The sequence below is a fragment of the Nothoprocta perdicaria genome, unplaced genomic scaffold (genome assembly GCF_003342845.1).
Source record: "Nothoprocta perdicaria isolate Ctin4 unplaced genomic scaffold, notPer1 scaffold_317, whole genome shotgun sequence".
In the NCBI taxonomy this organism is placed as follows: domain Eukaryota; kingdom Metazoa; phylum Chordata; class Aves; order Tinamiformes; family Tinamidae; genus Nothoprocta; species Nothoprocta perdicaria.
In genome coordinates this window covers 669,906-694,647 of record NW_020455552.1, presented here as the reverse complement: position 1 = coordinate 694,647, position 24,742 = coordinate 669,906, and the positions used below count along the sequence as shown (strand labels likewise).

At 49.1% G+C, this 24,742-nt stretch overlaps 1 protein-coding gene across 3 annotated transcripts in view; it reads left to right on the top strand.

The window, feature by feature from the left end:
- The first annotated feature begins 3,069 nt into the window (after positions 1-3,069).
- Positions 3,070-24,742, top strand: part of MORC2 (MORC family CW-type zinc finger 2) — a 29,647-nt gene continuing 7,974 nt past the window's right edge. For 2 of the 3 annotated variants that reach the window (XM_026042877.1, XM_026042876.1), the window contains exons 1-15: positions 3,070-3,116; positions 3,726-3,779; positions 5,021-5,055; positions 5,583-5,651; positions 9,742-9,832; positions 10,476-10,584; positions 11,310-11,469; positions 11,553-11,664; positions 13,278-13,403; positions 17,202-17,281; positions 18,725-18,807; positions 19,422-19,507; positions 22,583-22,723; positions 23,302-23,456; positions 23,618-23,746. In XM_026042877.1, the coding sequence (XP_025898662.1) occupies positions 5,612-5,651; positions 9,742-9,832; positions 10,476-10,584; positions 11,310-11,469; positions 11,553-11,664; positions 13,278-13,403; positions 17,202-17,281; positions 18,725-18,807; positions 19,422-19,507; positions 22,583-22,723; positions 23,302-23,456; positions 23,618-23,746 (1,312 nt within the window). In that variant the 5' untranslated portion in view covers positions 3,070-3,116; positions 3,726-3,779; positions 5,021-5,055; positions 5,583-5,611. Of the gene's footprint in view, positions 3,117-3,725; positions 3,780-5,020; positions 5,056-5,582; positions 5,652-9,741; positions 9,833-10,475; positions 10,585-11,309; positions 11,470-11,552; positions 11,665-13,277; positions 13,404-17,201; positions 17,282-18,724; positions 18,808-19,421; positions 19,508-22,582; positions 22,724-23,301; positions 23,457-23,617; positions 23,747-24,742 lie in introns of those variants that run through there. The other variant, XR_003250000.1, reaches the window with a different exon arrangement.

Genomic DNA, 24,742 nt, shown 5'->3' with positions numbered 1-24,742 from the left:
CAGGACCGCGACTTTGGATCCGCTGGGAGCAAAGAGTGACGTTACAGGGATCGCTGCSGAAGTTTCCCTGGGAAGAACAGCGATGGGAGGAGTGGAAGCAATGGAAACACGCTTAAAAAGTTGGTGTGACAGCGAGGAGAAACAGCCCCGTGCAGGGTTGCTGGCCACGGAGCTGCCTGGTCAGCGGCGTTCTTCCCCCGTSGCATTCCCGGGAGCACAGCCGCCTCGGGCGGGCTCTGGTGCTGAAGGTGTCCTCGTGGCCGAGGAGCCGAAGCTCCGACCTGCAGCCGGAACCCCGCAGCCGTGCGAGGGAGCCCTGCCCGYGCTCCGCTTTTAGGCCCTCTCAAAGCAAAGAGCAGCTGGAAAATGTTGGGCACTGACTGAAATCCAGAGTGGTTTCCAGAAGGCTGTTTACGCGGTCCCTGCGCTTCAGGACTTGCAGCTGGTTTTTAGGGTAGCTTAGATCTCAAATCTGCCACTAGGCATAGAAGTACGTTTGCCTAGACAACTTCCATTACCTATTCTTTTTTTTCTCCTTTTTTTTTCTTTAATACCACAGATGTTCATCCAAATGCTCCTTTGAAACGTGGAATAGTTGAGCTGTGAAGGTCCCTTTAGCTCCTACAGTAAAGAAATCCATGTGTAAGCACAGGGAGGTTACCGGTCTGTTCCTATGGGAGCTTCTCAAAGCTGCCTGCATGGAGGCTGGCTGTTTTCCTTAAGAAAATGGAATGCTGCTACTTTAAAAACACTTCAGAAAAGTCATTTATTGAGACTAGTACAGTGTCTCTGGTCCCAACTGACACTTTTTTGAGGTATATTTAAGATATAATTAAAGGTACATATGAGAACTTGAACATCTGATACAGTTTTCACGGGGGTGCCTAGGGAGGAGTGAGGTTGTGCTGGAACTTCGTGTTCTTGTTGCTGTTGGGATTGTCCCGATGCACCCAGCTGGCACAGAAGTAGTTCATTTAAACGGCGAGAGACTCGAGTAGCTCAGCAGCGACCCTGGAAACAGCGATGATGATGATGATGATGATGATGATGATGATGATGAAGAAGAAAAAAAACTCCTGGCCCGCGATGCTGGCCCAGACTCTGCTCTCTCTCCTGTGGATGTTTTCTGACCTGGCCTGAGAAGTCAAAGTACAACCACAAGAGAAGAGCGCTTGTGTCTGACGTGGCTGCCGAGCTCCCAGCTTAATTATTTTGCCAGATTTTCCCTCTTCCAGAAGGAAAATGAAGCCCTATGTCTTTCATCAGTAATTAGGTACTCGTCTGACTGTGCAGGGTTAGGAGCCCAGCAGGGCTCGGGCAGAGGGCGATCCTCTAGGAAGCGCTCCCAAAATGAGCTGCTTGGGACCAGGGAATGGTGCCACCCCCGGGGCTTGTGGAAACGCTCCGTGTTCTCCGGATGCCTCCAGCCGGGCTCTCACAGCTGCAGTTCGAGCATGTGCGGGATCTGCTGCTYCATGCTGAGCTGGGACTGTGGCACAGAGCTGTCTCGGTGGAAGATGGAGATGGGAGGAACGCCCAGGCCTGTCCTGCCTGCCAAGAGGAGCTGTCACCAACACCGTGCGTTTCTGACACYCTTTCCATTTCCCCGCCGCCTGTTCCGCTACAGCAGCGACACGATCGGCACGGTCTGTCCAGGGGCTCCCGCTGCCCTGGGTGCCAGTCTGGCTCCAGCGAAGAGTCCCCAGGCTTTGTGCCAGCGCCGGTGCGCTCTGCTTTGCCGGCAGCTCCGCTCCTGCTTTGAGGGCTGCCTGGTGTGGAAGTTAAACCCAGGCCTTCGCTCGTGCTTTAAGAGCTGCCTGGTGTGGAAGTTAAACCCAGGCCTTTCTCGGCAGGTCGAGGGGTGCTGATCGCGGTGCGTGCGAAGTGTTTCGGCCACCTCTGATGGGTACGAAGGTGACAGCCTGGATTTGCTCATGGATGAACGCATTAGCTCGTGCCAACTGCTACGTGCGACCTCTGCTTGGATGTTTACTAGGTAATTTGGGACCCTCTAGGTCAGGTGTTGAGGATGGTGTATTTTATGTGGTGTATGTGGCGTGTATTTAAATCCAGCAGTGGCAAATAGCTGGCCTCGGTTTCGCTCATTTTTGGCAAGGTCTTGGCCTGTGTCAGCACGAGGGGTTCCGGGTTTGAGAGCTGCTCAGGCTGAGTGGGGTGCCCCTCCAGGGGGAAACTTTTTTGTTCCAGTCTCTTTTCGTAGACRCTTCTCTCTGCAGCTTATTTGCATCTTTCCCTTAATTTGAAGCATTCCTTAAATTGCTGATGATGCAAGTTAGTTGTTAACGAAGCTCAGTTGTTAGTGCTGAAACATTCAGTGCTGAAAAAGCTTGTGGCTTTTTCTGGCAGGGGTTGCTTCCTAAATAACCTTCAGGGATGCTGAATTACGGAGCTGAGTAGGTGCTCCTGAGCTAGCACTTGAGATCCATGCCCAGGAAGATGTGCAGGAATGCAGGAACAGCAGCTGGAGCTTCTGGGAGCGTGTTGGTGGCTCTTCTCATGGGGAAGATGCTCTTCCAAGCAGCATCTGCCCTCAGTCGCTTGTCTCTGCTGTGTTGGCAAGCGGCAGCTCGCAGAGAAAGGCTCCTGTTTGTGGATGCGGGGGTATCTTTGACATTGGACTGCTGCGTTTCTGCTGAGAGCTGCGTCACCCACGCAGGACTGCYGACGGGGAAGGTGGATGTGAGTGTTCGCGTGGCGGTTACGGGCGCTGTGGGCAGCCGTGTGTCTCGGACACGGGAAGCACCTTCGTGTCTGTTCTCCTCAAGCTGGAACTCTGAACTGGAYGGCTTGCCAGTCAAGTGCAGGCCCCTTCGTGAGCAGCAGCGAAGCAGGATTTACTGGAGGAGGTTTCACACCAGCTCAACCAGGGAGATAAATCATCAACTTCTGAGYATCCAGCGTCCTGCTCGAGTGTCCTGGAGGAGCAGCAAATGCCATTTATATATCCCAGTTGATCAAATTACTGGACTTGGTGGAACAGCCACGTCTGAGYTCCTGTAGCTGCAGTTGACGTGGGGATGGTCGGAGTGGTGGAGTCTCCATCAGAGCGTTTCAGCAGCCCTTCCTGATGTCCGTGCCGTGCGCCTCCTTCCAGGGTTAGGGCACACACCTAACGTTAGTGCTCAGCAAAARGCCACTTGTGAGACTGGGGACTAACCGCAGTTCTGGAGCCTGTGGTTAAGCGGGGCTGAGGAGCGYGGCCTCGCGCGGGCTGGATGGTGTGTGGTGCTCGCAGGGAGCTCCTGGGGCTCCCAGCTCCCGGGGCTTGGGAATGTGCGTGGCTGCTGGGAGCCTCTCGCAGCTTGGGGGGCGTGAGGAGCGGCGCTGGTGACGGGGGTGTCGGAGCTGCCCCGCGCCGGTGTCACCAGGCTGCCCACCGACCCCTCGCTGGGTTCTGCGGGAGCTGCTGACTCACTCACAGGCTTCTGCTCCACAATCTTCTTGATAGCTCTTAATGAGGCCCTTGTTGAGCACAGGGTGATTCCCTTGGGGCAGCAGCTTGGCCGAATCAGACTGAGCACCGGGCGGCCTTTCCGCTCCGGCTGCACTCCCGGGAGCAGCAAAGCGGAGCAGCCTCGTGCAGGGGTGGCCGTGCTCTGCACATGGATAGAAGGGAATGCTCTCTAAAAGCGTCTGAGGCTGCTGCTTYGGGAAAGGCGCTCTCGGCATGGGGGTGACCTGGCTGGCTCTGTGCTTTGTTGCAGGACTACCCACGAGTTCCTGTTCGGGGCCCTTGCCGAGCTCGTCGATAACGCCAGGTAGGTGCCGGCCCGGGGGAGCCGCTCCGGCAACCGGCTCTTCCAGGAGGCTCTAGGAAAAATAGAATAACTGAGAGAAAAGCACGTTGTGTTTGGGTATGACAGCTTCAGCTCGTCCTCTTGCAACACCCAGCCCCGTGATTGGTGACAATTCAAGTTTGAACAAATCGTGGAATAATTCAGCTTGAAATCCAGTTTGGAGCAGTGATGGTTAGGAGGCATGAAATGAATTTAAGTACAAGTCTAATTTTACTTTTTTGGAGATTTGGTAAAATGGTCATTACTGGAGTTGGAAATTAAAGATCTCCGTATCAAGGATGGTGATAGGATGAAACGAAAATCAGAGGCAGGGTGTCGAAAATGAGTGCAGGAATATGTAGAGCACTCGAGGGCACGCTTGGAAGCCGTGGGGTTTATGCCGAATTCCTAACGTTGCACCGCAGGTTTCAGGTTAGAGCTGCAGATTTTTCCCTTGACAAACTAATACTCTGGTTTGATCTTATGGAAATAATGAGCTCACCTTTTTATTGAGGAATGATGATAAAGGAGATGGAACCAAAGTTATCTGGGGAAGTGTTTAGATGAATTATTTCCAAACAAACCAGCCTGGAGTCAAGGCCACTGCACGTCGTGGAGTTTGGTGCTTCACTGGAATGAAACGGCAGCCCAGCGAAGGAAGGAGCCGTGTTGGTGTGGGCTGTGCCCCATGGGCTGGCTGTGAGGAAGGGGATGAACGTGCCCCGTGGGCTGCCTTTCAGACAGGGCCAGGGTGCAGAGCGTGGGAAGGCCCTCWGTTCACACGCCTCTTAAGGGCTTGGTTTCCTATGGCCATCTTCAGTGTGCTCAGATGGGGCTTTAGGCAGGAGCTTCTGAACTTCTCCATCCATCTTGATGGAAAAAATGAAGACATTGTTTCCTTAAGGAAGGTTAGTAGATATGTCAGTAAATTTGCCCTTTTTTTCTCAGTATAACCTTTGCTAAAGCGCCAGTGATGGTCACTGTAGCTCATGTTAATTCTGTGCACAGCAGCAGTGTTCCAGTGTTTGTGCGTTTGCATCCGAACTCCGTTGTGAAATAGTGAGTTGTCTTGTACCGTGTCTGCTAGTGCTGACTGCCAGGGCCCTCGTGGAGCTTCATATGTGTGTAAATTCCTCCTGGAAAGTCTGGCTTACCTGTGGCTGCCTTTTGGCTTCCCTTCCTTTGAAGTTTGAATGCTGACAGTGGTTTTTATTACTTTGTAGAGATGCAGATGCCACAAGAATAGACATTTATACAGGTAAGTCACTCTTGCTGTTCCTTTACACACCTGCTTTCAGTCCATAGTTACAACTCAGCTTTAGGATGCAATAGCCACCCAGTAGGATGAGACWTTGCTTTGTTGGTGTGTCCTGTGCTGCAATGGGCTGCCTTCCAAAGGTGGCTTTTCTGCACAACTTGAGCACGATACTGCAAAAAGTCACCTCAGTCTTAGGCTGAGGCCAGGTGAACGCCAAGCTGAATGGTTGCTTATACTGGGGGTTAAAGAAGCTTGATTTTACAGTGCACTTTGTAGCATATATTTACAAGATAAAGTGCAGGAGAGATTCTTAGTCATTCTGTAATAATAATCTAGTGCTTTTTTTTTTTTTTTTTTTTAGCGTTCAGGGATATTTGAGTAAAACTGCTCGTTATTGGAGTTTGGCCATATTAGGTTTGGAAAAGTCCTGTTTATCGTGCTACCCCAGTTATAAAAGCTGTTTGGTTGGATCCCATTTTATGGGACTTTTAGCCGTTGTACGTGGGAGTGTTGACTGTCTCTTGCAGAGCAACGGGAGGATCTGCGAGGTGGATTCATGCTGTGTTTCCTGGATGATGGAACGGGAATGGATTCAAGTGAGTAACCGGAGGCTACGTTGGCCTCTTCAAGCTGGAGCATCGTTCTGGCTTGAGCCAAGTTGATAACTTGGTCCTGTTGAAAGGGGGAAGTTCCAGGAGGGATGCACGTTCCTGTCTTCTTATGCTGGCTCTTTTAGGCCTTATCATATAYAAAATTAATCATCTCCTCTGTGACACACTACTCTAGCCAAAAAAAATACRAATCAATTTACTGCATTCGGAGTTGAGTCAGCCTGGCCCGTGGCTGAGACATCCTTTGGGATAAAAAGTAAATAAATCTGGATATCTCTGAGCTCTGACTACCGAAATAACAAGAGTCCTTTCAGGAGCAGATTATGAATGTCATCCTGCCTTGTTGCTCCCCAGTCATCCTGGTCTTTGTCCACACTGAACTTCCTGATTTGGGTCATGCCACTTGATAAAGGCAGGAAAGGGCACAGAAAAGCACTAGGGCAAGCACTACAGTGAGCACTTCTGAAAATTAGGTACGATGTCAAAATACAGGAGAGCTACATTTAGAGCTTGAAGCATTGACTCATTAAATCGTGACCCAAAGTTGGAAACACGTTTGAGTTCAGGCTGCAGTCTTCCTAGTCCAGCCTTTCTGTCTCCGTAGTACGGAGTTGGGAGCTCGCAACAGACCAGAGGTTCAGTAATGCCTTGGTGCAGATTCTTTTTTTCTCTTTAAATAGCATCCCACAGTGCAATCGTGGAACCGCAGCACCCATCCAAACAGTCGGCTTTTTTCCACRGGGGACTGGATGAGTCAAACAGGAAACCACACAGCATAGGTCTCATGCCACACGTGTTAAATCAGCGTTTCCCGTTCTGTGCGTGGTCCCCGTTGAAGGCACTTAGGTTTGAGAAGTTCTCCTTGCTGCTTGGGCTCTTAAGGTACTGCACAAGTTTAGTGATTCAGAAGCCAGTTGTGGTTTGAAGACGATTGCTGTAGCTTGAATTGCCTTCCTAAGGGATTGCAGCACGTAAGGTGTAACTTGTGTTTTCTCCCAATCCGTGGCCTTAAGCTGTGGCTTAAAAGCAGCTTCCATTTTAGTGAATGCAGCTAATTAAGTACTAATGTCGTGGTTACTTTTATTAGCTTTCTTATTCCATTAAATATTACCTGCCCAGTGAAAAGCCATGTGTAGACACTACTGGGGTTCGAGCGTKGTCTACGAGTGTGCACACGCTGCTGAGTCGGGCTGTGGCTCTTGGGAGAACCTTCCTAGGGCAGTGCCCAAGTCTCTCTCAAGGGAAGCTCCTTCTAGAAACACTTCAAGCCCACGCTGAGGGCAGCCTGGGCAGAGACGAGGCCCTTGGTCTTCATGGGAACTTGTTCCAAGCTCATCTGTGTGCAACTCTCATGCATTTCCCCAAAATAATGGGTTTGTTCCTGCGTCTATTACRGTACCAAAGATCTCTGAGCTTCTCCCCGCCGTTTCCCCTGTCCCAAGGGAAGCTGGATCTGAGATGGTCTTGATTTAGGTTGGTTCTCCCCAGCCTGGCTTTCCTTGTTTATTTATTCTTATATTTTCATAAATAAGCTATTTTGGCTCTGAGGTCTTCTTGAGCCTGTTAATTATACTGCAGAYGGTCTCTCCGATGCAAATCTGACGTAAACGAGAGGTAGAGAAGGTGAAGAGCCCTTCATGAAGCTAAGCATGGTTCTTCAGACTCCCGTTGATACCTGCTTTGCTGTCGTGTCAGCTGGAGGACTTGGAAGTGTGGGCGCTCCCCAGGAGCGACAGCCAGGACACGAGCAGCTCTGTCCACCACCTTCCTCCCTGGCTCTTGGGCATCTCCTTTTAGGAATCCCTCTCTTTAATCTGAGCCCTTGAGGCCCCTCCTTCTGCTTTGGGGATGGATCTGCCCTCTTCAGTGCATTCCTTGGAATTGCTGTTTTCTCCTCTCTTTGTGGATGACATCACACCGTGGTCCGTTGCCAGGGAACTTGTTTTTGAAGTCTAGCAACCGTGAGACGCGATAAAACCAAAACAGTGCAGCTAAAATAGCCCGTTCATGGCAGCGCGGYCGCCTCCTCCTGGAGCCTTAGCTTGCTAAAGCCTTGGGAAAAAAGTACAAAAAGTTGTTTAAAAAAAAAAGTACCTTGGTTCCTGAGTAGCTAAGGATTAAGTCTCTCCCAAAGATAGACAGCCTGGTGCAGCARAACTCATTTGTTCTTCTCTAGGCCATTCTTGCAGCGGTCATTTATGTCCCTGCGTCAATAAAGAATGTTTTTAGACTGGCCTGGGGCTGCCAGCATTGAGTGATAAACCATATGTTCACCTTTGAGAGAAGGGAAATGCTTTGGACAATCACCCTTTTCCATTTTTAGGCTTCTCTGGGCTTTTTTTTTAAATAGCAGTCGATGCAGCTTTTTGYGAGGTCACCAAGGAGGGTCCCTTTYGCTAAAGGACAACAGTGACAGGCTCTTGATGGGAATCTGTTCCCTTCTCTGACCAGACTTAAGCTCACACAATAATAAAAATAAATCCTCTCCGGAGCACCAGCTAAACTCAAACACTTGCTTTGGGTGTGTTGAAAATAGCACAGTGGGCTGATGTCCTGAGAGACCAAGTTGGGGAAAGAAGTATTCCCAGGCAGGCAAAGGTTCCTCCTCGGATTAATTCCATGCCTGCATACGGACGTAGCGAGTGGGGCTAGCAGGCTGCTTTTAAATGCAGTTTGTGGCTTCCCATGCAAATGCCAGGGGGCTGGGAAGGGCCAGGATGAAGTGCAGCTCCGGGAGGTCCCTCGCAGGGCAGGGATGCTYCAGACCTGCACACACCGCTGCAGCAGCCCCTCAGCGGGGTCCGTGTACCCCAGTAAGCGCCGGTGCAGCCTGTGGGCCGCTCACACAGCGGATACCTCTGGGGCCAGCATTGTCCTTGGAGCCTTGCAGGCTGCAGGGAGGTTCCTGCTGCAGGACTCGATGTTCCCAGCCTTGGACTCGGTGTTCCCGCCTTGGGAATTGCATCCCGTTCCTCACGGCGAGCTCCGCAGCGGGGGGATTGAAACAACAGGAGGGCTGGGGCTCCGAGCGGCAGGTCCCGCAGCTGCCCCGTCCTCCCCTGTCCCCTGCCAAGGACATACCCCATTCCCTTGCTGCAGTGCTGCATTTGCACCCTTCCTGCACAGCTGTCGGCACTGCAGGAACCTGCTGCTAAAGCCACTTCTGTTTTACCAGGACATTACTTACCTGCAGGACTCAGTTCAACCCCACGATAGAAGGTGGTTGGTTTATCCTGCCTTCATGCCCCTTTTTTATATCACTGCCTTAATGCTGGATATTAAATGTTTTCACACCGATTGCGTTAGCAGTGGAATCGGAGCTGGGGTGGTTCTGGTTCTTGGTTTCTGAGCACTGTTATAGCTGTGGTGGATGCAACAGGTCATGTTGTTCAGCCTTCTCTGAAACTGTTTCTCTGTGCCCCCAAYGAGGCACCGACCTCATCTAAATCACCCACCTCCTTCGGTCAGCGTGGTGGCATCTCTGCCAAGCCTCTGCCAACACATTAAATAATGTGGGTTTTACAGAGCCGTATGATGGAGCTTCGTGATGGGCTTGGCTTGAGCTAACAGCCTCTTCCACAGTGTCTTTGAGAGACTGAGTGAGCTGGGCCTGTTTTCTCTGGAGAAGAGAAGGCTGAAAGGGAATATGATCAACATGTAAAAGTTCAGGAAGGGAGAATGCAGGGAGGAAGGGGACAAGCTGTTTTCACTGGTGGCCAGCRATAGGACRAGGGGWAATGGGCATAAGCTGAAACCCAGGAGGTTCCATCTCCAGGTGAGGAGCAACTTCTTTACTGTTAGGGTGACAGAGCARTGGMACAGGCTGCCCAGGGRGGTTGTGGAGTCTCCTTCTCTGGAGGTCTCCAAAACCCGCCTGGATGCCACCCTGTGTCACATGCTGTAGGTGTGCCTGCTGGAGCAGGAAGGTTGGACTASATGGTCTCTAGAGACCCCTTCCAACCTTGAATATTCTGTGATTCTGTGATTCTCTGTGCTCCTAACCCCGGCCAAGCGTGTCTGGGAGCGGGGCTGTTGCGCGCCTCGCGGCTCACGCTGCCTCCTGCCCTCTGTACAGGTGAAGCTGCCAGCGTCATCCAGTTCGGCAGGTCGGCCAAGCGCTCGCCGGAGTCCACGCAGATCGGGCAGTACGGCAACGGCCTCAAATCGTAGGTATAACCGGAGCCAGCCTCCCCAGCCCCCTCGGGGCACCTCCTGGCTGCCCTGCTTCTGTTCTGCTTGGAGGTGCTTTTGCTTGCACCCCACGGTAACGCGTGGAGATAAAATCTAAATTACATGTAAAGAGCTACTAGCCTGTAAGGGATGCTAGATATTGTGGTTTGATAGGTATAACTATGTGAGCATCATCTTTATTTCTTCAGYGGTAGGAAAGCCTATGCAAAGCCAGTGGCAGTGTTTTCTTTGTTTTTGTAGTCCTGTAATGAAAGACTCTTATCCTATCTCACTGTAGTTGTCTTTTTTTAGATTAAAAAATTAATTCTTTTGAATTTTTCTCATAGTTCAACCCTTTATTCCTTTGTTCTTTTACCTTCAATATATAGTGTTAAATGTTTAGGGAATTAATTTACAGAACTCTTGCTCTATGAAAATGTGTGGATTTAGAAAGGAGCAAGTTGTTTAGGGCAAATGATGCTGCCTCTGTCTCATTTGGTTTTAATATTTCATAACTGAAYGTAACGGGAGAAAACCGTGGATGCTTCACTGCTCATAGTGTAACTCATAGAAACCAGCCCCAAAACRCCCTCTAACTAGCGTGCCTCCGCTGTGACGTAATGTGAAATTTGTTTCTAGGGGCTCCATGCGCATTGGGAAGGATTTTATCCTGTTCACGAAGAAGGACAACACTTTGACTTGCCTCTTCCTGTCCCGGACGTTTCACGAGGAGGAGGGCATTGACGAGGTTTGCACGCCCTTTGTAATTACAGTGATGAAACGATGAAGACTCCTTTGTCTGAACTTCTCTGAGAAGAATGTGCCAACGTTGGTTTCCACTGCGGTCTTGCATGTAGAACCTTCTCTGTGGGGGACACTTGTAGGTGTACACAMAGTGCTGAGGGGTTTTTGCCTTTTGATTTTGAGCTCTCCCTCATCCTGAGCTTGGGATGTGTCAAGCCTCCTTGCATTCTCCTTCTCCCACCAAGTTTCCTTTCAAGACCTGAATGTTTTGATTTGAATTTCACTAGAGCYAAAGGTGGTGTTTGAAGTCACTACGTGTAGGTCAGAAATTCCCTGCATGTCTATTCTTTTCCAACATTGTGTGTATCCAAACTCTTAACTTGAAACATGGAAGTATTCTTGTGCTTAAGYATGAGAATTTTGCAGGCAGGGTTAATACTAAAACTTTTGAACTTACCTTGTGTTAGTATCTAACATCATCTTGAGACTGAAGATGATCCCCAAAGTGCCAGAGTTTATCTAAGACTAGATGTTGTAGAAGGGTAGCCAGGAGGTTGGAGAAGAAAGATCCTTGAGTATTTTAGACGTGCAAAACACTGAAAAGTCAGGAAAGATGCACGCAATCCCCGGGGGTGCCAGCAGAAAGAGTAGATTCACTTAGGCCTGAACCACAGAGGTGTCTGAGTCACGTTGGCGAGGCTGAATCTCCCGGTGCAATGTGATCTGCAGGTCATCGTTCCCCTGCCCACGTGGGACGCRCGGAACCGAGAGCCTGTGACCGACAACATGGAGAAATTCGCCATCGAGACCGAGCTCATTTACAAATATTCCCCTTTCAAGTCGGAGGAGGAAGTGATGGAGCAGTTTAACAAGATCCATGGCGAGAAAGGTAACGTATATGTGGTGTTTCTCGTGGGCAAGGGATTCAGCCGTTGCATGGGGCTCACCTGAGAAACTTCTCTGCTTGCTCAGGCACTCTGGTGATCATCTTCAACCTCAAGCTCATGGATAATGGAGAGCCAGAGCTGGACGTGACTTCTGACCCCCGGGATATCCAGATGGCAGAAACGCCGCCAGAGGGAACGTGAGTGTAACTGATGTTACGGGTGTTGGGATCAAATGACACTTAGGGTTTGCTGGCTGCATCCTCTTTGCTTATGTTTTTTAGAAACTTCTTTGAGTGTGAGTTGGAGAATTTAAGAGTGATTTTTTTTTTCCTTTGAATTCATAGTTACAAACAGCTCACGGACATTTTGGTTGTGCCCTTGGTGGGAATTTTTGCACTGACTTGGCTCAGCCTAGTCGAAGCAGSCAACAAAATACTCTTCTTTAGCTATTAGAAAACAAGGGAGCCYTAAGCTACAGGACTAATTTTGCAGAGCCATGGGAGCCTGTGTCCTTCTGGGACATACGGGTAGCTCCGTGCGCTCCTTCAGGAGGAGGCAGAAGGTTGTGCCCGGAGGGGAGCCYGAGGAGCAGGGGACTCTGTTCAGGCAGAGCCGGCTGTTTGCTGAGCTCATCGGGGAGGAATTCCAGCCTGAGCCTTCTGGAAGCTTTGTTCACTTGCAGCCTGGGAGGAAAAAAAGAAAAGGAAAAACTAGGCTAAACCAACCTGATGATTGATTAAATCCCAGAGCTCTCTTTGGCCTACTATTTTTTGTAAGGTTAAGGGCTCTTTCACTGTATTGCTCCCTTCCTACGGAAGTGCAGGTTCAGACCCACGACACTAGTTATTACTGAGCTTAGTAGCTTGATGTTATTGAGTACAAAGGTGCAGCAAACTCCTTGGGGACCTTTGGGGATGAAATGAGCTTCTCCATTTCTTGAAGTTTAGTTTTTGTTTGATAACCAGGCCGAGCTCCTTTCCCTGCTCTGGTCCTGCTGCGCCGGGCTTTGGTCCGCGCAGTGTTGGAGCACGCTCTTACCTGCAGCTGCTCAGGATGCTGGCACTGCTTTAGCGTGGGGTGCTCCAGGGTAGAGCCTGARCACACTCTTTGGCAGGGTGTGCTTTTATTATCCAGCTATAACCAAAGATCCCTTTTAAGCTGCAGTAATAGGTGCATAGAAATATTTTGTCGCTGTATTCAAAACAGAGCTTTAAAAATCTCTATGGAAGATGCAAGTGAAGAAGTGAAAGAAAAGCCACGCTTATTCTGCCTACGTGGTGATGAAAATCAAACTTTTACATAGTACTCTTGCTGACCGTTGTAACTGTGCTAAATCTGAAGTAGCTGCTTAACCTATCTTCAGATTTCCAATGATTTTAATGATGCTGGAAGCTCAGATGGTAACATGTAAAGTTGAGCAAAGTGAATCCTGCCATAGGTCTCTGAAATAAGCGCCGTGACGGCGATGATCAGCGTGAGAGGTGTTGGAGCAGGGGAGTATCCGTGCTGATCAGGTGGGATCTGAGGTTCTTGCAGGTCTTGGAAGTGGAGAAGCTCATTCTTCAGATTTGGAGAGATCAGGGTCCCTTTTAGTTGGAGAGGAGCAAGGGGAAAAAAGGTGAAGTAAAGGAGAGAAGGAATCCAGGCTGTGGGAGGCGAAGGTGACGTCTCGAAGGAGAGATGACTCAAGGCATGAGCCGGTGTCGTCACTTTGGGCTGTGTGGCCCCAGCTGGGAAAGTAGGTCTGCTGCTGATCCCAGGAGGAGCCGCTGAGCCAGCGGCCTGCTTTCTGAGGGCTCCTCTCCCGCAGCAAGCCCGAGCGCCGCTCCTTCCGTGCCTACGCTGCCGTGCTCTACATTGATCCCAGGATGCGCATCTTCATCAACGGACACAAAGTGCGGACCAAGAGGCTTTCGTGCTGCCTCTACAAGCCAAGGTGAGTGTGGGGACCCAAAGGCTGCCCACGGACACGAGGCTCTTCAGTGTTTCCTTGTAGAAAAGTGTTAGTATTTGCTGTCTAGGTTACGCTGTCCTGTGTAACCCCCTGCTAAAGCTRCAGAGCAGAGTAGAAGGGGATAAGATGTGAACATTATAGGAAAGGGGGAAGCTAGTGGGAAATCTAGTGCTTTTGAAAATCTCACCAATAACCTGTGGAATTTAGCTCTATTTGAAAGCAGACACAGAAGGGAAGATACCAGCTGCTCAAAATGAAGCTTTTTGGRTTGTACTGGACAGTATGGATCCCATATCAGCCTGCAGGCTGACCACACTCACACTGACCACAATCAGATGTCAAACCACCAGTTATCCTTTGAGCTTGGCCAATTTTCAGCTTACTTAGTGGTCTCCCAAATTCTCATTTCTCCAGCTTCTTAAATGAGGATGTGGAAAACCAATATCAAAACCTTAAGAGGCGAGGGGRATTACATGCACAGCTCCTCACTGCGTGTACATTGACCTGGCCGGTCGTTTTGTTCTAGAGGGCAGTTACACTGGTCCAGCATGATTTGCTCCTCAAATCCTCCTTTCCTGGGTAGGGAATCTCTTGTGCTCTTGAGTTTCGGCTGGTTTTATTCTATGCCATGGTCCAAAAAGCACCAGGGAGGGAGAGTGGAGGAGGAGGACAGAGGCTTTGACCTCATCAGAGACTGGCCTCTGAGATGCAAAGACAGGACTTCATCACTGCCTGGTTGCTGCCTGCGCTCTCACGATAATGTGACACGTCCTGGGTCACACCAGAGGTTCATCTGTGCCAGTTTTGTCTCCCTAGGAGTGCTGGGCAGTGGATGCCTGCAAAGGAGTCCGAGTTTTGGTTCTGTTCTGCCCCTTAGAACTGTTCTCTCTTGGAAAGAGACTGTCTTTTTAGACACTTTGAGCAGCAGTTGTTCAGGGTCCCCATCATCACTTCTGGATCTGCTTTTCCTTGTTACTGCAGCGTAGCACCTTCCTGTTGGATGGCTGTAAAGTGAGTTACATTTGGAGCACCAGGGCTGAGGGGAACACTGCAGGGCTTTGCAGGAGGCCGACAAACCCTGCCAGGCTCTCCTGCTCAGGGTGCCAAAGCTTCCTGCTGATCTCCTCCTCATGCAGGATGGGCTACGGAAGATACGTGGTCACTGGGATGAGCCACGGGCACCTTCACACTTCACTGTTGGTTCTGAGGACCAGCACGGCCCTTTGGTAGGCGCCCACCTCGCGCCACACACAGCTTGTCAAGACTCCATCTTYCTGCTACAGATGCATGAGCAGAAATTATTGTGCCTTGAGTTCTCTTCCTGAGGACCCAATTCAGGAGAAAAGACAAATCAATCCATTCTGTGGACAAAATTATTGTTTCTTTGCAGCTTTTGCATGATCTCCTAGGTTTTTTTTTTTTCTGAACCTGGTGAGGAAGGCTGCTTARGCCTGGATCATCACCTTAGAGTTGAAACTAGAGCTCATGCCTTCCCATATACATCTACTTGCTGGGGTTTGAGTGCTCTGCCATTTAATACAAGTAATACAGCTATCGTGAACTGACATAACAACTCTGATTTATACATATATTCTTTTTTGAGAGAGAGAGGTGCTAACCTGACGTTAGCACCTCAGTGCTGTTCTGGTGCTGGGGACAAGCTGATCTCGTGGCAGGCTGCTCCCCGCTGCCCTGCAGTTCAGAGGGGTTTCCATCTCCTCCCCTTACCGTGAGAGCTTCAGCCGTGCAGCTGGCTGCAGTCAGGCCACTTTGCACGTCAGCCCTGATGCTGTTTCCAGATAACTCCATGGTCAGGACCGTAGCGGGCGCCCGGTGCTGCTGCCGTTCTCTGCTCCTTTGCCTCCCGTGGCTGCCGCAGGGATTCCCTGGGGCGCCTGCAGGCGCCTCGCGAAGGGGACGTGCTGGGACACTTGTCGTGAGCGTCTGCAGGACGCGGTGTCTGTCACACCGGGCAGTAGCCTGGCCTAGCAGGCAAGATAAACAAGACAAGCTGGATCTCGTTTACACATTCGCTCGCTCCAGCCACTCTTCCAAACCACTTGGACACAGCCTTTCCTGGCTGTGATGCCCTTGGCACTGGGAGAGATCATAAAACACTAATGTCTGGGTTGTTCCCTCTTGACGTGGTCGGTGCCTGGGATGACGTTTGTGGAGTCGGGTCTACGGGCTGCTGGTGTCTGCCCAGTTTACTGGGTTATTGAGTGAAGTGGGTGCTGGCCCAGGTTGCTGGCACCTCCCGTTGCCTCGCGCTGCTCCCAYGTGCCGGTGGGAAGGGGCTGGTTGCAGCTCTGCTCGGCGCGCTGCTGCCTCGGGAGCTGGGCATGTTGGGACCTCTCATCTTCGCCTTGTCTCTCCTGTTTGTTCTCAGGGAGGCTGGCTATGAATGAGGTAATTTMTTTGTGCCAACTTGTTGAAAGCAGCTCTGCTTTTCAGGACACGTTCTGTGTCTTGGCCCAGGTAGTATAAATCACCCTTAAGTGGATTTGAAGAGATTGCACCACCCCAAGCCCAATTTTCCTTCTCCTGACATGCTTTTATTCATAGTTCTTGGAAGAATTGGTGCCCATCTGCTTATCTTGCCAATATGCAGGGCCTTAGGAATAGCAGAAAATACATTGCAGTTAACACAGCTTTCATGTGCCAGATTGCTCAAATCGTGCACTAGATGCACAAATGTAACCAAGTTGACCGTTTATGATGTGAATTTTCTGAATTGAAGGATAGAGGTTTTCTGATAATGAGACTATTGACATCTGGATCTACAATACCCCCCTGTAGAAAAATACCTAACTCCTATGCAGTGTGAGTATCTGCAGATGGATTATCTGCAGCTTGGAGAGATCTTGTCTCCTACTGGCATCTAAATGTGATCCTTACGACATCAGCGAGCTGGCCAGTAAAGCCTTATGGCCCTATAGGCTTCCCCATTGCTGTAGAAGCATTTCCAGTGACCATCGCTTTGACTATGGCCTGGAGAGGGTTTTTTCTATAGAGCTTTTTTGGGGATGGAATTTGGGATGGACTCGTGGTCTTCCGCCTCTTCCGAGGCTTCCTCCTTCRCTCTGAGATGCCTCCAGTTAGGTCAGGATCTCTGTTTGTCCCGATCTAGCAAGATCAGGGAAGGCCACGTAACTGCAGCGCGCTCTCCGAGGTGGTCGGCAGGTTGTGGGGCGCGGGAGAGCGCTCTGAAATGTTAGAGCTGGAGCCTGCAGCTCTGCTCCCACCTTTGCTAAAGGATATGCCGCTTCCGATTGGGATGTAACTCTTGAGAAATCAGTTCTCTGCTCAGTTTTCTCTGGAGATCTCTTCTTCCTGGAGGTGAGCTGCAGGGCTGAGAGGTGCTGCTGGAGATGCGATACTGCACAGTGGGACAGTTGCTTGAGGGAGAAAGGGCTATTGATCGGCAAGGGGAGGACTTGGAGAAGCTCTCCAGATACAGTCACTCCACCTTGCCACTTTTAAAGAATTTGTTCCTCTTGCCCTTGGGGTTTTCTACAGGAACGTGGGATATGTTGCACCCAGCTTACCTGGAAAAATGGAGGGTGCTGTGGTGGCCGTTATTGCTATGGCMTCTCTGCCTTAAACTTTGGCTAAACGCTTCCCAATACAGCCAGTTACTCCAACCTCATTCTCCCCTTCCTGAACCTTTGGAGAAGGGTCGAGCAGCGTTGGGAGCCGCTCTTCCCCGGTGGGACGATGAAGTCGTGGGGTGGCCTGGCTGCTGAGGTGTTGCTGAGTAATGAGTTCTGGTTGTCACAGGATGTACAAGTATACCTCGAACCGCTTCAAGACCCGTGCGGAGCAGGAGGTGAAGAAAGCAGAACACATGGCAAGGATCGGTGAGTCCTCGGCCGTGCAGGGATCCTGGCTTTACCCTGGAGAAAGAAGGGCGGAGGAAGAGGCTACGTGGCTGATAGGACCCGAGTTGTTTGTTTTTCTGATGGCTGTGAATGCTCCGGAAGTCTGTGTGTACGTAATTCCTGCTGAGCTGGCCTTAGTGCGCTGGGAGGACTTGCATCATTCCCCAGGAGCGCTTCCTCTGAGGAAGAGCTGTCCGGGACGGTCCCTGCGGGTTCTGCCCCTGCTCTCCGGAGCCTTGCAGAGCCCTGGCTCTGCCCTCACGTTTTGTCTGTCACCAGCAGCTTCCTCCTGTTCTTTGTCTGCTCCTTCCCTGGTGAGGCCCTCACTCAAAACTAGGTTTGTATTTTATCTGTTGATACGGTGACTGTTCTGCCTGTACACGGGCATCCTGCTTTTTCTTTTCCAGGCGTGTGTTTTGTCTGCCCAATCTTCTCAAGTTCTGTAGTGTTCAGGGGGGAAAAAATGACATTATTGGATATTTTAGCATACAGTTATTACGTAAGCATGTAAAATACAACAAATAACTTCGTTAAACTTGCATAAAACTCCCCCACAAAGCAGCCTCTCCCATTCCTGATGAAGAAATCCCACGGGGCAGTGGTAAAGCTCGGTGGAGTGAGCTGTGAGGAGGCCGCTGCTCCCCGGCCTCCTTCCCTTGGCCTCCTTCCCTTGCAGCTGAACCAGCTGGGAGGGAAAGGGCTCCTAGCCGTGGCTGCAGCCTTGCTGCCACCTTCCTGTGGCTGGGAGGTAGGGCTGCGGGAGGGATGCGCTTCCCCGGGAGCAGTTTTGAGGGACTGTTCCAAGTGGCAGGATCGGTGCATACCTCGTGTCAGGCTTCTTTGGGGTGTTTTTGATAGCCTGGAAGAGAAACGAGGAAGGAATTCTCAAAGCGGTAAACTTGAAGAGCAGAGCAGTAGGTTTTCAGAGCACTAGGTGCTATTTTAGGTGTAACCTAAATTTGGTTTCCCTCGGGCAAAATGATTATGGAAAATAAACCTGCTTCTCCGCGCGGTCCCTTCCCAGCGCCCAGCCTCTCCCTGCGCCTCCTCTTCGAGTCTGAACCTGGTGTGAGATTTTCCCCTCCGCTCCCGCTCGGAGGTCTGGGCAGAGCAGGCAGGGCCATTTGCATCCTCAGTGTTTCCAGTTCCTCGCCTTACGGATCTTTCCCTAAACCTGTTTTTGCAGGGTTTAGACCTGTTGCTGTGCCAGTGTTGACCTCAGCCTCTGATAAAATGTCCTTTCTCATACATCAGACTTTGATTTAACCTTGCTGTGTTACCTTTGCGCATGTAAATCCAGCAAGGATTCCCTTGTACGTGTAAATTCAGCAAGGGCTCTCTGGGAATCTTGGGCTCAAGTGAGTGCTGTATTACGTGGTGCCTTTTCTGTGTGATTAATACCTTTTTTCCCTTGTGTTTTAGCGGAGGAGAAGGCTCGAGAGGCAGAGAGYAAAGCCCGAGCGCTGGAACTGCGCCTAGGAGGGAACCTGGCCCGGGAATCCAGGGTGAGGCCCCTGCTTTTCCAGCACGGGAGTCCCGGGCTCCGGGGAAGGCTGTGCCCATGGTTTGGAGCAGAGAGTCAGTTCCCTCGTGTGGCCGCTGCTCTTTGCTCCTGACCTTTCTCAAGCTGTTGCAAGAACTTTGTGGGCTTTTGGATTGACTTTTTTTTTTTTTTTTCTCTTATAATTTCCTTCCCCGTGGAGCTGGAGCTTGTGGTGGTGCTGCAGGCTCCTGAAAGGTGCTTGGGGCTTGGCTCGGACCTGGCCAGGAGGTGGAAGGCAGGAAGGATTTCAGGAAAAGCCGGGTGGTTCAGCAAGAAGCATTTGCTTMAAAGCACCTCACTATTTAGTGAGGTGTAATGAGGAGAGGAAAAGAAACGGCAATATTTGAATGTTCTGGCTCCATCGCTGGTCCTTGTGGTTGCTGTTGAATAGGCATTTTCTTTCAGTTAACTGTGTAGCTGTTTAAATGATCCAGCAACGGGTGCCGCTTTAAATGTAAAGGRTTGGTAATTATTGCCCTTCACTTAGTGAATTCTCTGCACTTAAAATGCTCCCGTGTCTTCCTGAAATGTAGAAATGGGTTAATTTGAGGGTTCCTGCGTGACGTCCGTTTGCAGGTGACGCTGCGTCAGGTGCAGAACTCGGCCATCAGCATGCGCAGGGAGGCCGACGTCAAGAGGAGGATGAAGGACGCGAAGCAGCGGTGAGGAAGGGCGGCCGCGAGCGCCGGCGCGACCAGGGCGCTCCTCGCTCTGCTCTCCCCCTGCCCTTTGCTACTTCCCTTTGGCTGAATGGAGTCCTTGAATTTTGTCCCTTTTTAGCTTTTCTTTTGTAGCTTTCAGAGTTGCAGAAATGATTTGCTAAAAACTTGTTAAATTCTGTTATGKGCCACGCCATGAAATCAAAAGAAATAATTGTAACGAGTTAAGTTTGGTGTTCACAGGCTCTCAGGAATGTTTCACTTTATATGCATTTTTTTTCTGCAGACTCTTCCTATGTATTTCATAGCGTGGAGCTCAATCCCTTAAACACTGGGCCTGGGAAAAAGCGGGATTTGCATGTAATTTGTATACACATATGCCACTTTTGGGTTTGCATGCTGATTTRCATGCATGTCTAGCTCAGAGCTATTCCAGGCTTGTTGCTAGAGGGGGATCTGATGCCTCTGATGTTCAGGGAGAGGAGGAAAAAAAAATACTTGAACTGAGAAGTGGCAGGGATGTGACCTGGAGAATGCAGAAAATCTCAGGTGTCATTTTCTGCCATTTCCATGTGCTTAACTCATCTTTTGAAGCTTTAATATATAAATAAAAATAAAATAAAAATAAATAAAATAAATAAAAATAAAATAAAAATAAAATAAAAAGCTTTAAAGCTTTTTATTTACTGCATGGAGTGAAAGCTTGTGAGTGGCTTTCCACCTTTCTTTCAGTGAGGAAATATTTTTTTCTTCAAAAAGCGGAACGGTGAACACAGAACTTACTTTGAGGCCAGCATGTGTGTGCCCTTCAGCGTCCATAACGGGAGTGAGAAATGGAGATTAAATTTGTTCAACGGGTCTTTCTGCTTGATCCTAAGAACATGCAAGCCACAAAATCCAAATGAGCTCTTGGTTGGGAAAATACCCTTCTTGTGGGGTGCCAAAAGAGTGTATTTAGCCAAGTRGCAAATATGTGATGAGAATAGAGGTAGGCAACTAACAAACAAACAAGGGAAAAACCTTTTGTCCTAATCTAAATATACATAGATATATGTATATGTAAGTATATAGATAAAACTATAGAGAGAGATACATCTCTCTAATATACATAGAGAGAAATTATATATTCAGATTTAGATTCATTCATCTTTGGTAATCAGAGGGTTTTTTAGAGAGTTAGGCTATTTCATAATCATCCACTTTATCTAGAAAACAAAACACATTCCTGAAAGAGGTGCAGGTATCGGTTCAAATTCCCAGTAAGTTCTGGGTTTCAGGGGATGCCCTGGGACGGATTCCCACCGTTTCTCTCGTGTTGTGGGTGTCACTGGCACAAATGCTGTCTGAGGCTCCCAAAGCCCCTTTACGTTCAGATGATGCCAGCAGCAGATGGAACAGATACTACAGCCCTAATAATCATAGGCAACTGCCTGGGATTTGTATTGCAAATTTGATTTTTAATTTTAATTTGGTCAAATTTGGAGGATAAAGTGATTTCCCAAGTACACATCTTTACATGGAATTTACGGCCCTATATCCTTCACCAAAATTTAGAAAAGTAGAATGAATCCTTTGCCTGTGGGAATGTGAACAGTCGCTGGTTTTGCCACAGCTGCTGGCACCCCCCCTCACACAAGCTGTCCCCCTCAATCAGGTGAGACCAAAGTGATGTTTTTCAGCCCCGTTTCCCTACTGRTAGGATTCAAAACATATTTTGGGAATGGGTAAGTTTAAGGTTAGTGAAAGCTGGTGTCTTCCCAGTAACTTGGTTATCCTTCAGAGAACAACCTCTGGGTTTATAGCTGCTTATGAAATCACTGATTGGGTGCTAGGTAGGTGACTGTGCTTGCTGCTAACAAAACAGGCTTTTTGGGATGTCTTTTATCAAAAAAAAAAAAAAAAGAAAAAATTATTGCCAACCAGCACATCAGCCCTGTTATACTAAACCCTTCCCTTTTGAAGGAAGTTGTGGGAAGGGATTGCATATACATTCATGCAAGAAAATGATTTTATGAGAACAAAATTAGAAATGTGAAATTAAAGTATTTCAGGGACTGGTTGGGAGATACTTGAACTCTTAAGACAGATCTGCCTCTTATAACTGCAGATTATTATATGGTGCTTTGTGAATATGCTATTTGGTTTCTCTTACTATCTGGTATTTGCAGTAAACAGGCAACAGATCATTTTAAAGAATTTTAATTATCTTCAATAAATCATTTAAAGCGAGGCCAAGTTCCTAACTGGGATAAAGCACRTAGGCGTTGAGGTGTTTAAGAAGTGGGAATAGGAAGTCCGTAACAAGAGGTGTCAGGACAGCGGCCTCGACTGTGCCCTGCTATTGATACAGGTTGGGGCTTGTGTTTGCTGCAGCCTTCAGGCTGCACTGGAACAATCTMATTGTGGAAAACGCTCAACAGGGACCTGAGAGAAGCCTCGGAGCATCWTTTGACCACAGTCAGCGACAGAGCAGCGCTTCGGTTTCTGTGATACAAAAAAGTATTTTATAGGTGTAAGTCTATCAGGATTTTCTCCATTACTGCAGGTGCAGTTCCAGAAAATCGAAGRTGCCAGGTCAGAAGCTGCTCTGTGCTCCGAGCAGAACGGGGAGCAGCGCTGGCTGGGGAGTGTGGAACGGGCAGGGTAGCAGTCACGCAACCTGCTGGCTGCTCTTCTGAGAAGAGCAAAACCTCTGTGTGCAACAGTCCCCAGCTTTGGGACGTGCTGCAATATGTTACGAAACTTGCAGTTATGAGAACTTCTCCAGAATCTAAATACTGAGGGTGGAATTTTATATCAAAATGTTGATTTCCATGTTTTTTGCAGTGTAGAGGCATTCATCTAGAACATACTAACCAAATTCATGCCTCACATTGGAGAGCGTAAGTCTGCACCTCGTAGTGTTATTATATTTGACTAGAAATTTCTAAATTATTGAAAAATAATTCTGAAATAAAAACCAAAATCCATTTATGAAAGCACAGGTATACCCAGACCAACAGTTAGCTGAACAGATGGCGTCTGTCCTGAGCTGGTGGCTGTGTTGCATCTCTGAAGCTCTGTTTTGATTTATTCCAGGGCACTGAAGGAACCCAAAGAACTCAATTTTATCTTTGGTGTGAACATTGAGCAGCGTGACTTGGATGGCATGTTCATTTATAATTGCAGTCGACTGATAAAGATGTATGAGAAGGTGGGCCCACAGCTGGAAGGTGGCATGTGAGTTTTTGGAGATTATTTTATTTATTTATTTAGCAATCTTTAAGCCTGACTCTTTCCTATATGTGACTTCAGCTGTGCAACAACTTTTTCCTATAAGGAATTATCATCATTCCCTGTGAGCTTGAGGCATTCGTCGTTTTGTCGGCTTTTAATGAAAAGATTTAGAGTGTAACAAAAGGTTTRAATACATTGTCCAATATTCCTGATGTTTTGCCAAAAAACCTCAAGATGCGGGTCATACCTGCAGCAGTGTGAAGCAGTTGTGCTCAGTAGTGGTATTTGAGTSCGGACGCTCCCTCCGTGGGCTGACRAATGAATACAGGGAGCAATGATTATTTGGTGTCAATAAGTTACCTGTGATTGATCTAGAGAAGGAGGTAGTTGACCCCACGTTGTTGTTTTGCAGAATGGCAGCTCAGAGGGGTTYAGAAAGCTGATAAGTGAAAAAAGGGAATGAGTGACTGCATGGGTGTAATCTGCTGCTCCAGGATTGCTTCCCATGGCTTTGGACGTTGGAAAAGACTTCTGGCCTCGTCCGGGCTTGGCGATGTTGGTAACTGTCCATCTGCTTTCAGGGCCTGTGGCGGAGTGGTCGGGGTGGTGGACGTGCCCTACTTGGTTCTGGAGCCAACCCACAACAAACAGGACTTTGCTGACGCCAAAGAGTATCGGCACTTGTTGAAGGCCATGGGAGAGCACTTGGCCCAGTACTGGAAGGATGTTGCCATAGGTAGGGAAACTTCATCTCCTTCGCAGTGACTAGYGACTGGAAGGGAAAGCTCTGGCAGCTGGAAGGGGACAGCTAAGGGAGAGGGCAGCCAAGAGTGAAGATGATGGTTTTTTGTGGTTATGGCTCCCTAAYGAATGGGGAATTGCTCGTTTGTTTTGCAGCCCAGAGGGGTATCATCAAGTTCTGGGATGAATTTGGTTATTTGTCAGCAAACTGGAACCAGCCTCCGTCCAGCGAGCTCCGCTACAAACGCCGAAGAGCCATGGAAATTCCTACCACGATTCAGTGTGGTGAGTCCGACCAGGCGGGTGGCTGCTGTTAGAGGCTGGTCTTTGTTGAGCGGGGACAGAACTACAAGGTGGAGATTGGGAACACTGCTGGTAGGAGACTTCTGAGATCCTCTTCTTAGAGGGCCTCTCTCCTGCTGTAAGGTCCCTTTGCTGCACCTGGTGGGACACTTGGACCTCYTGACATAAACTGTGGAGGAGAGGAACCTTATTCGTGATGTTCTTTAGGTGTGATTGTACAAAACTGGAACTGACCAAAGCCACTCATTTCAAGTTAAAATAAGATCAAAAACTTCCWTTTTTTTGATGAACTGGGCTATTGAGCAATGCTAGATGTGAGCACAGAAGGGAATAATTTACTGTAGCCTTTCACATGTAATGTGAGTTTTTTCACACCTCTAAATGACTCTTGTTGAGCCCTTAACCTCTGGGAGAAGGGAGGTCCTGGTGCAGCCCCTTCCTGTTTTGGTGAAGGCCAAACTCCTGTGATCCAATATGCCCCACAGATGAGGATGTAGCAGGGAATCTAAGGACTGGTCTTTTGGAAATGGTCAGTCATTTATCACGTTCTCTTGTCTTGACCATTTCCTCAGCCCCTTCCAAGTTACTCTCAAGTAAGAGGAACTTTCCTGCCATTCACTGAGWTTTCTTCTGTTGACACCTGCCAGGGCCTCTAAAGTCTTTGCAGGGTCCGAGTTGAGAGTCCTTGCAGTTTCTAGACAAAAATTACTTTACACGGGTGCCTTCCCAGTTGTCATGTAATGCTGTGGAGGCCAAATCTGTATGTTCACCTGGTTCATCTGAAATCTGCTGTGGACGGATCTGACTYCTGTAACCCAGGAAGAGGCAGTGGCCTCCTGAGATGAGCAGCATCCTTGGAAGTGGCTCTTAGCTTTGGATGGAGCTTTGGATGGGTAGCTGTCAGTGCAGCCGTGAGCCAAAGTCTCTAGCCTAGGTGGTTAAACACTGGTGGTCTTAGGTTCTTGGTCGGATTCCCTG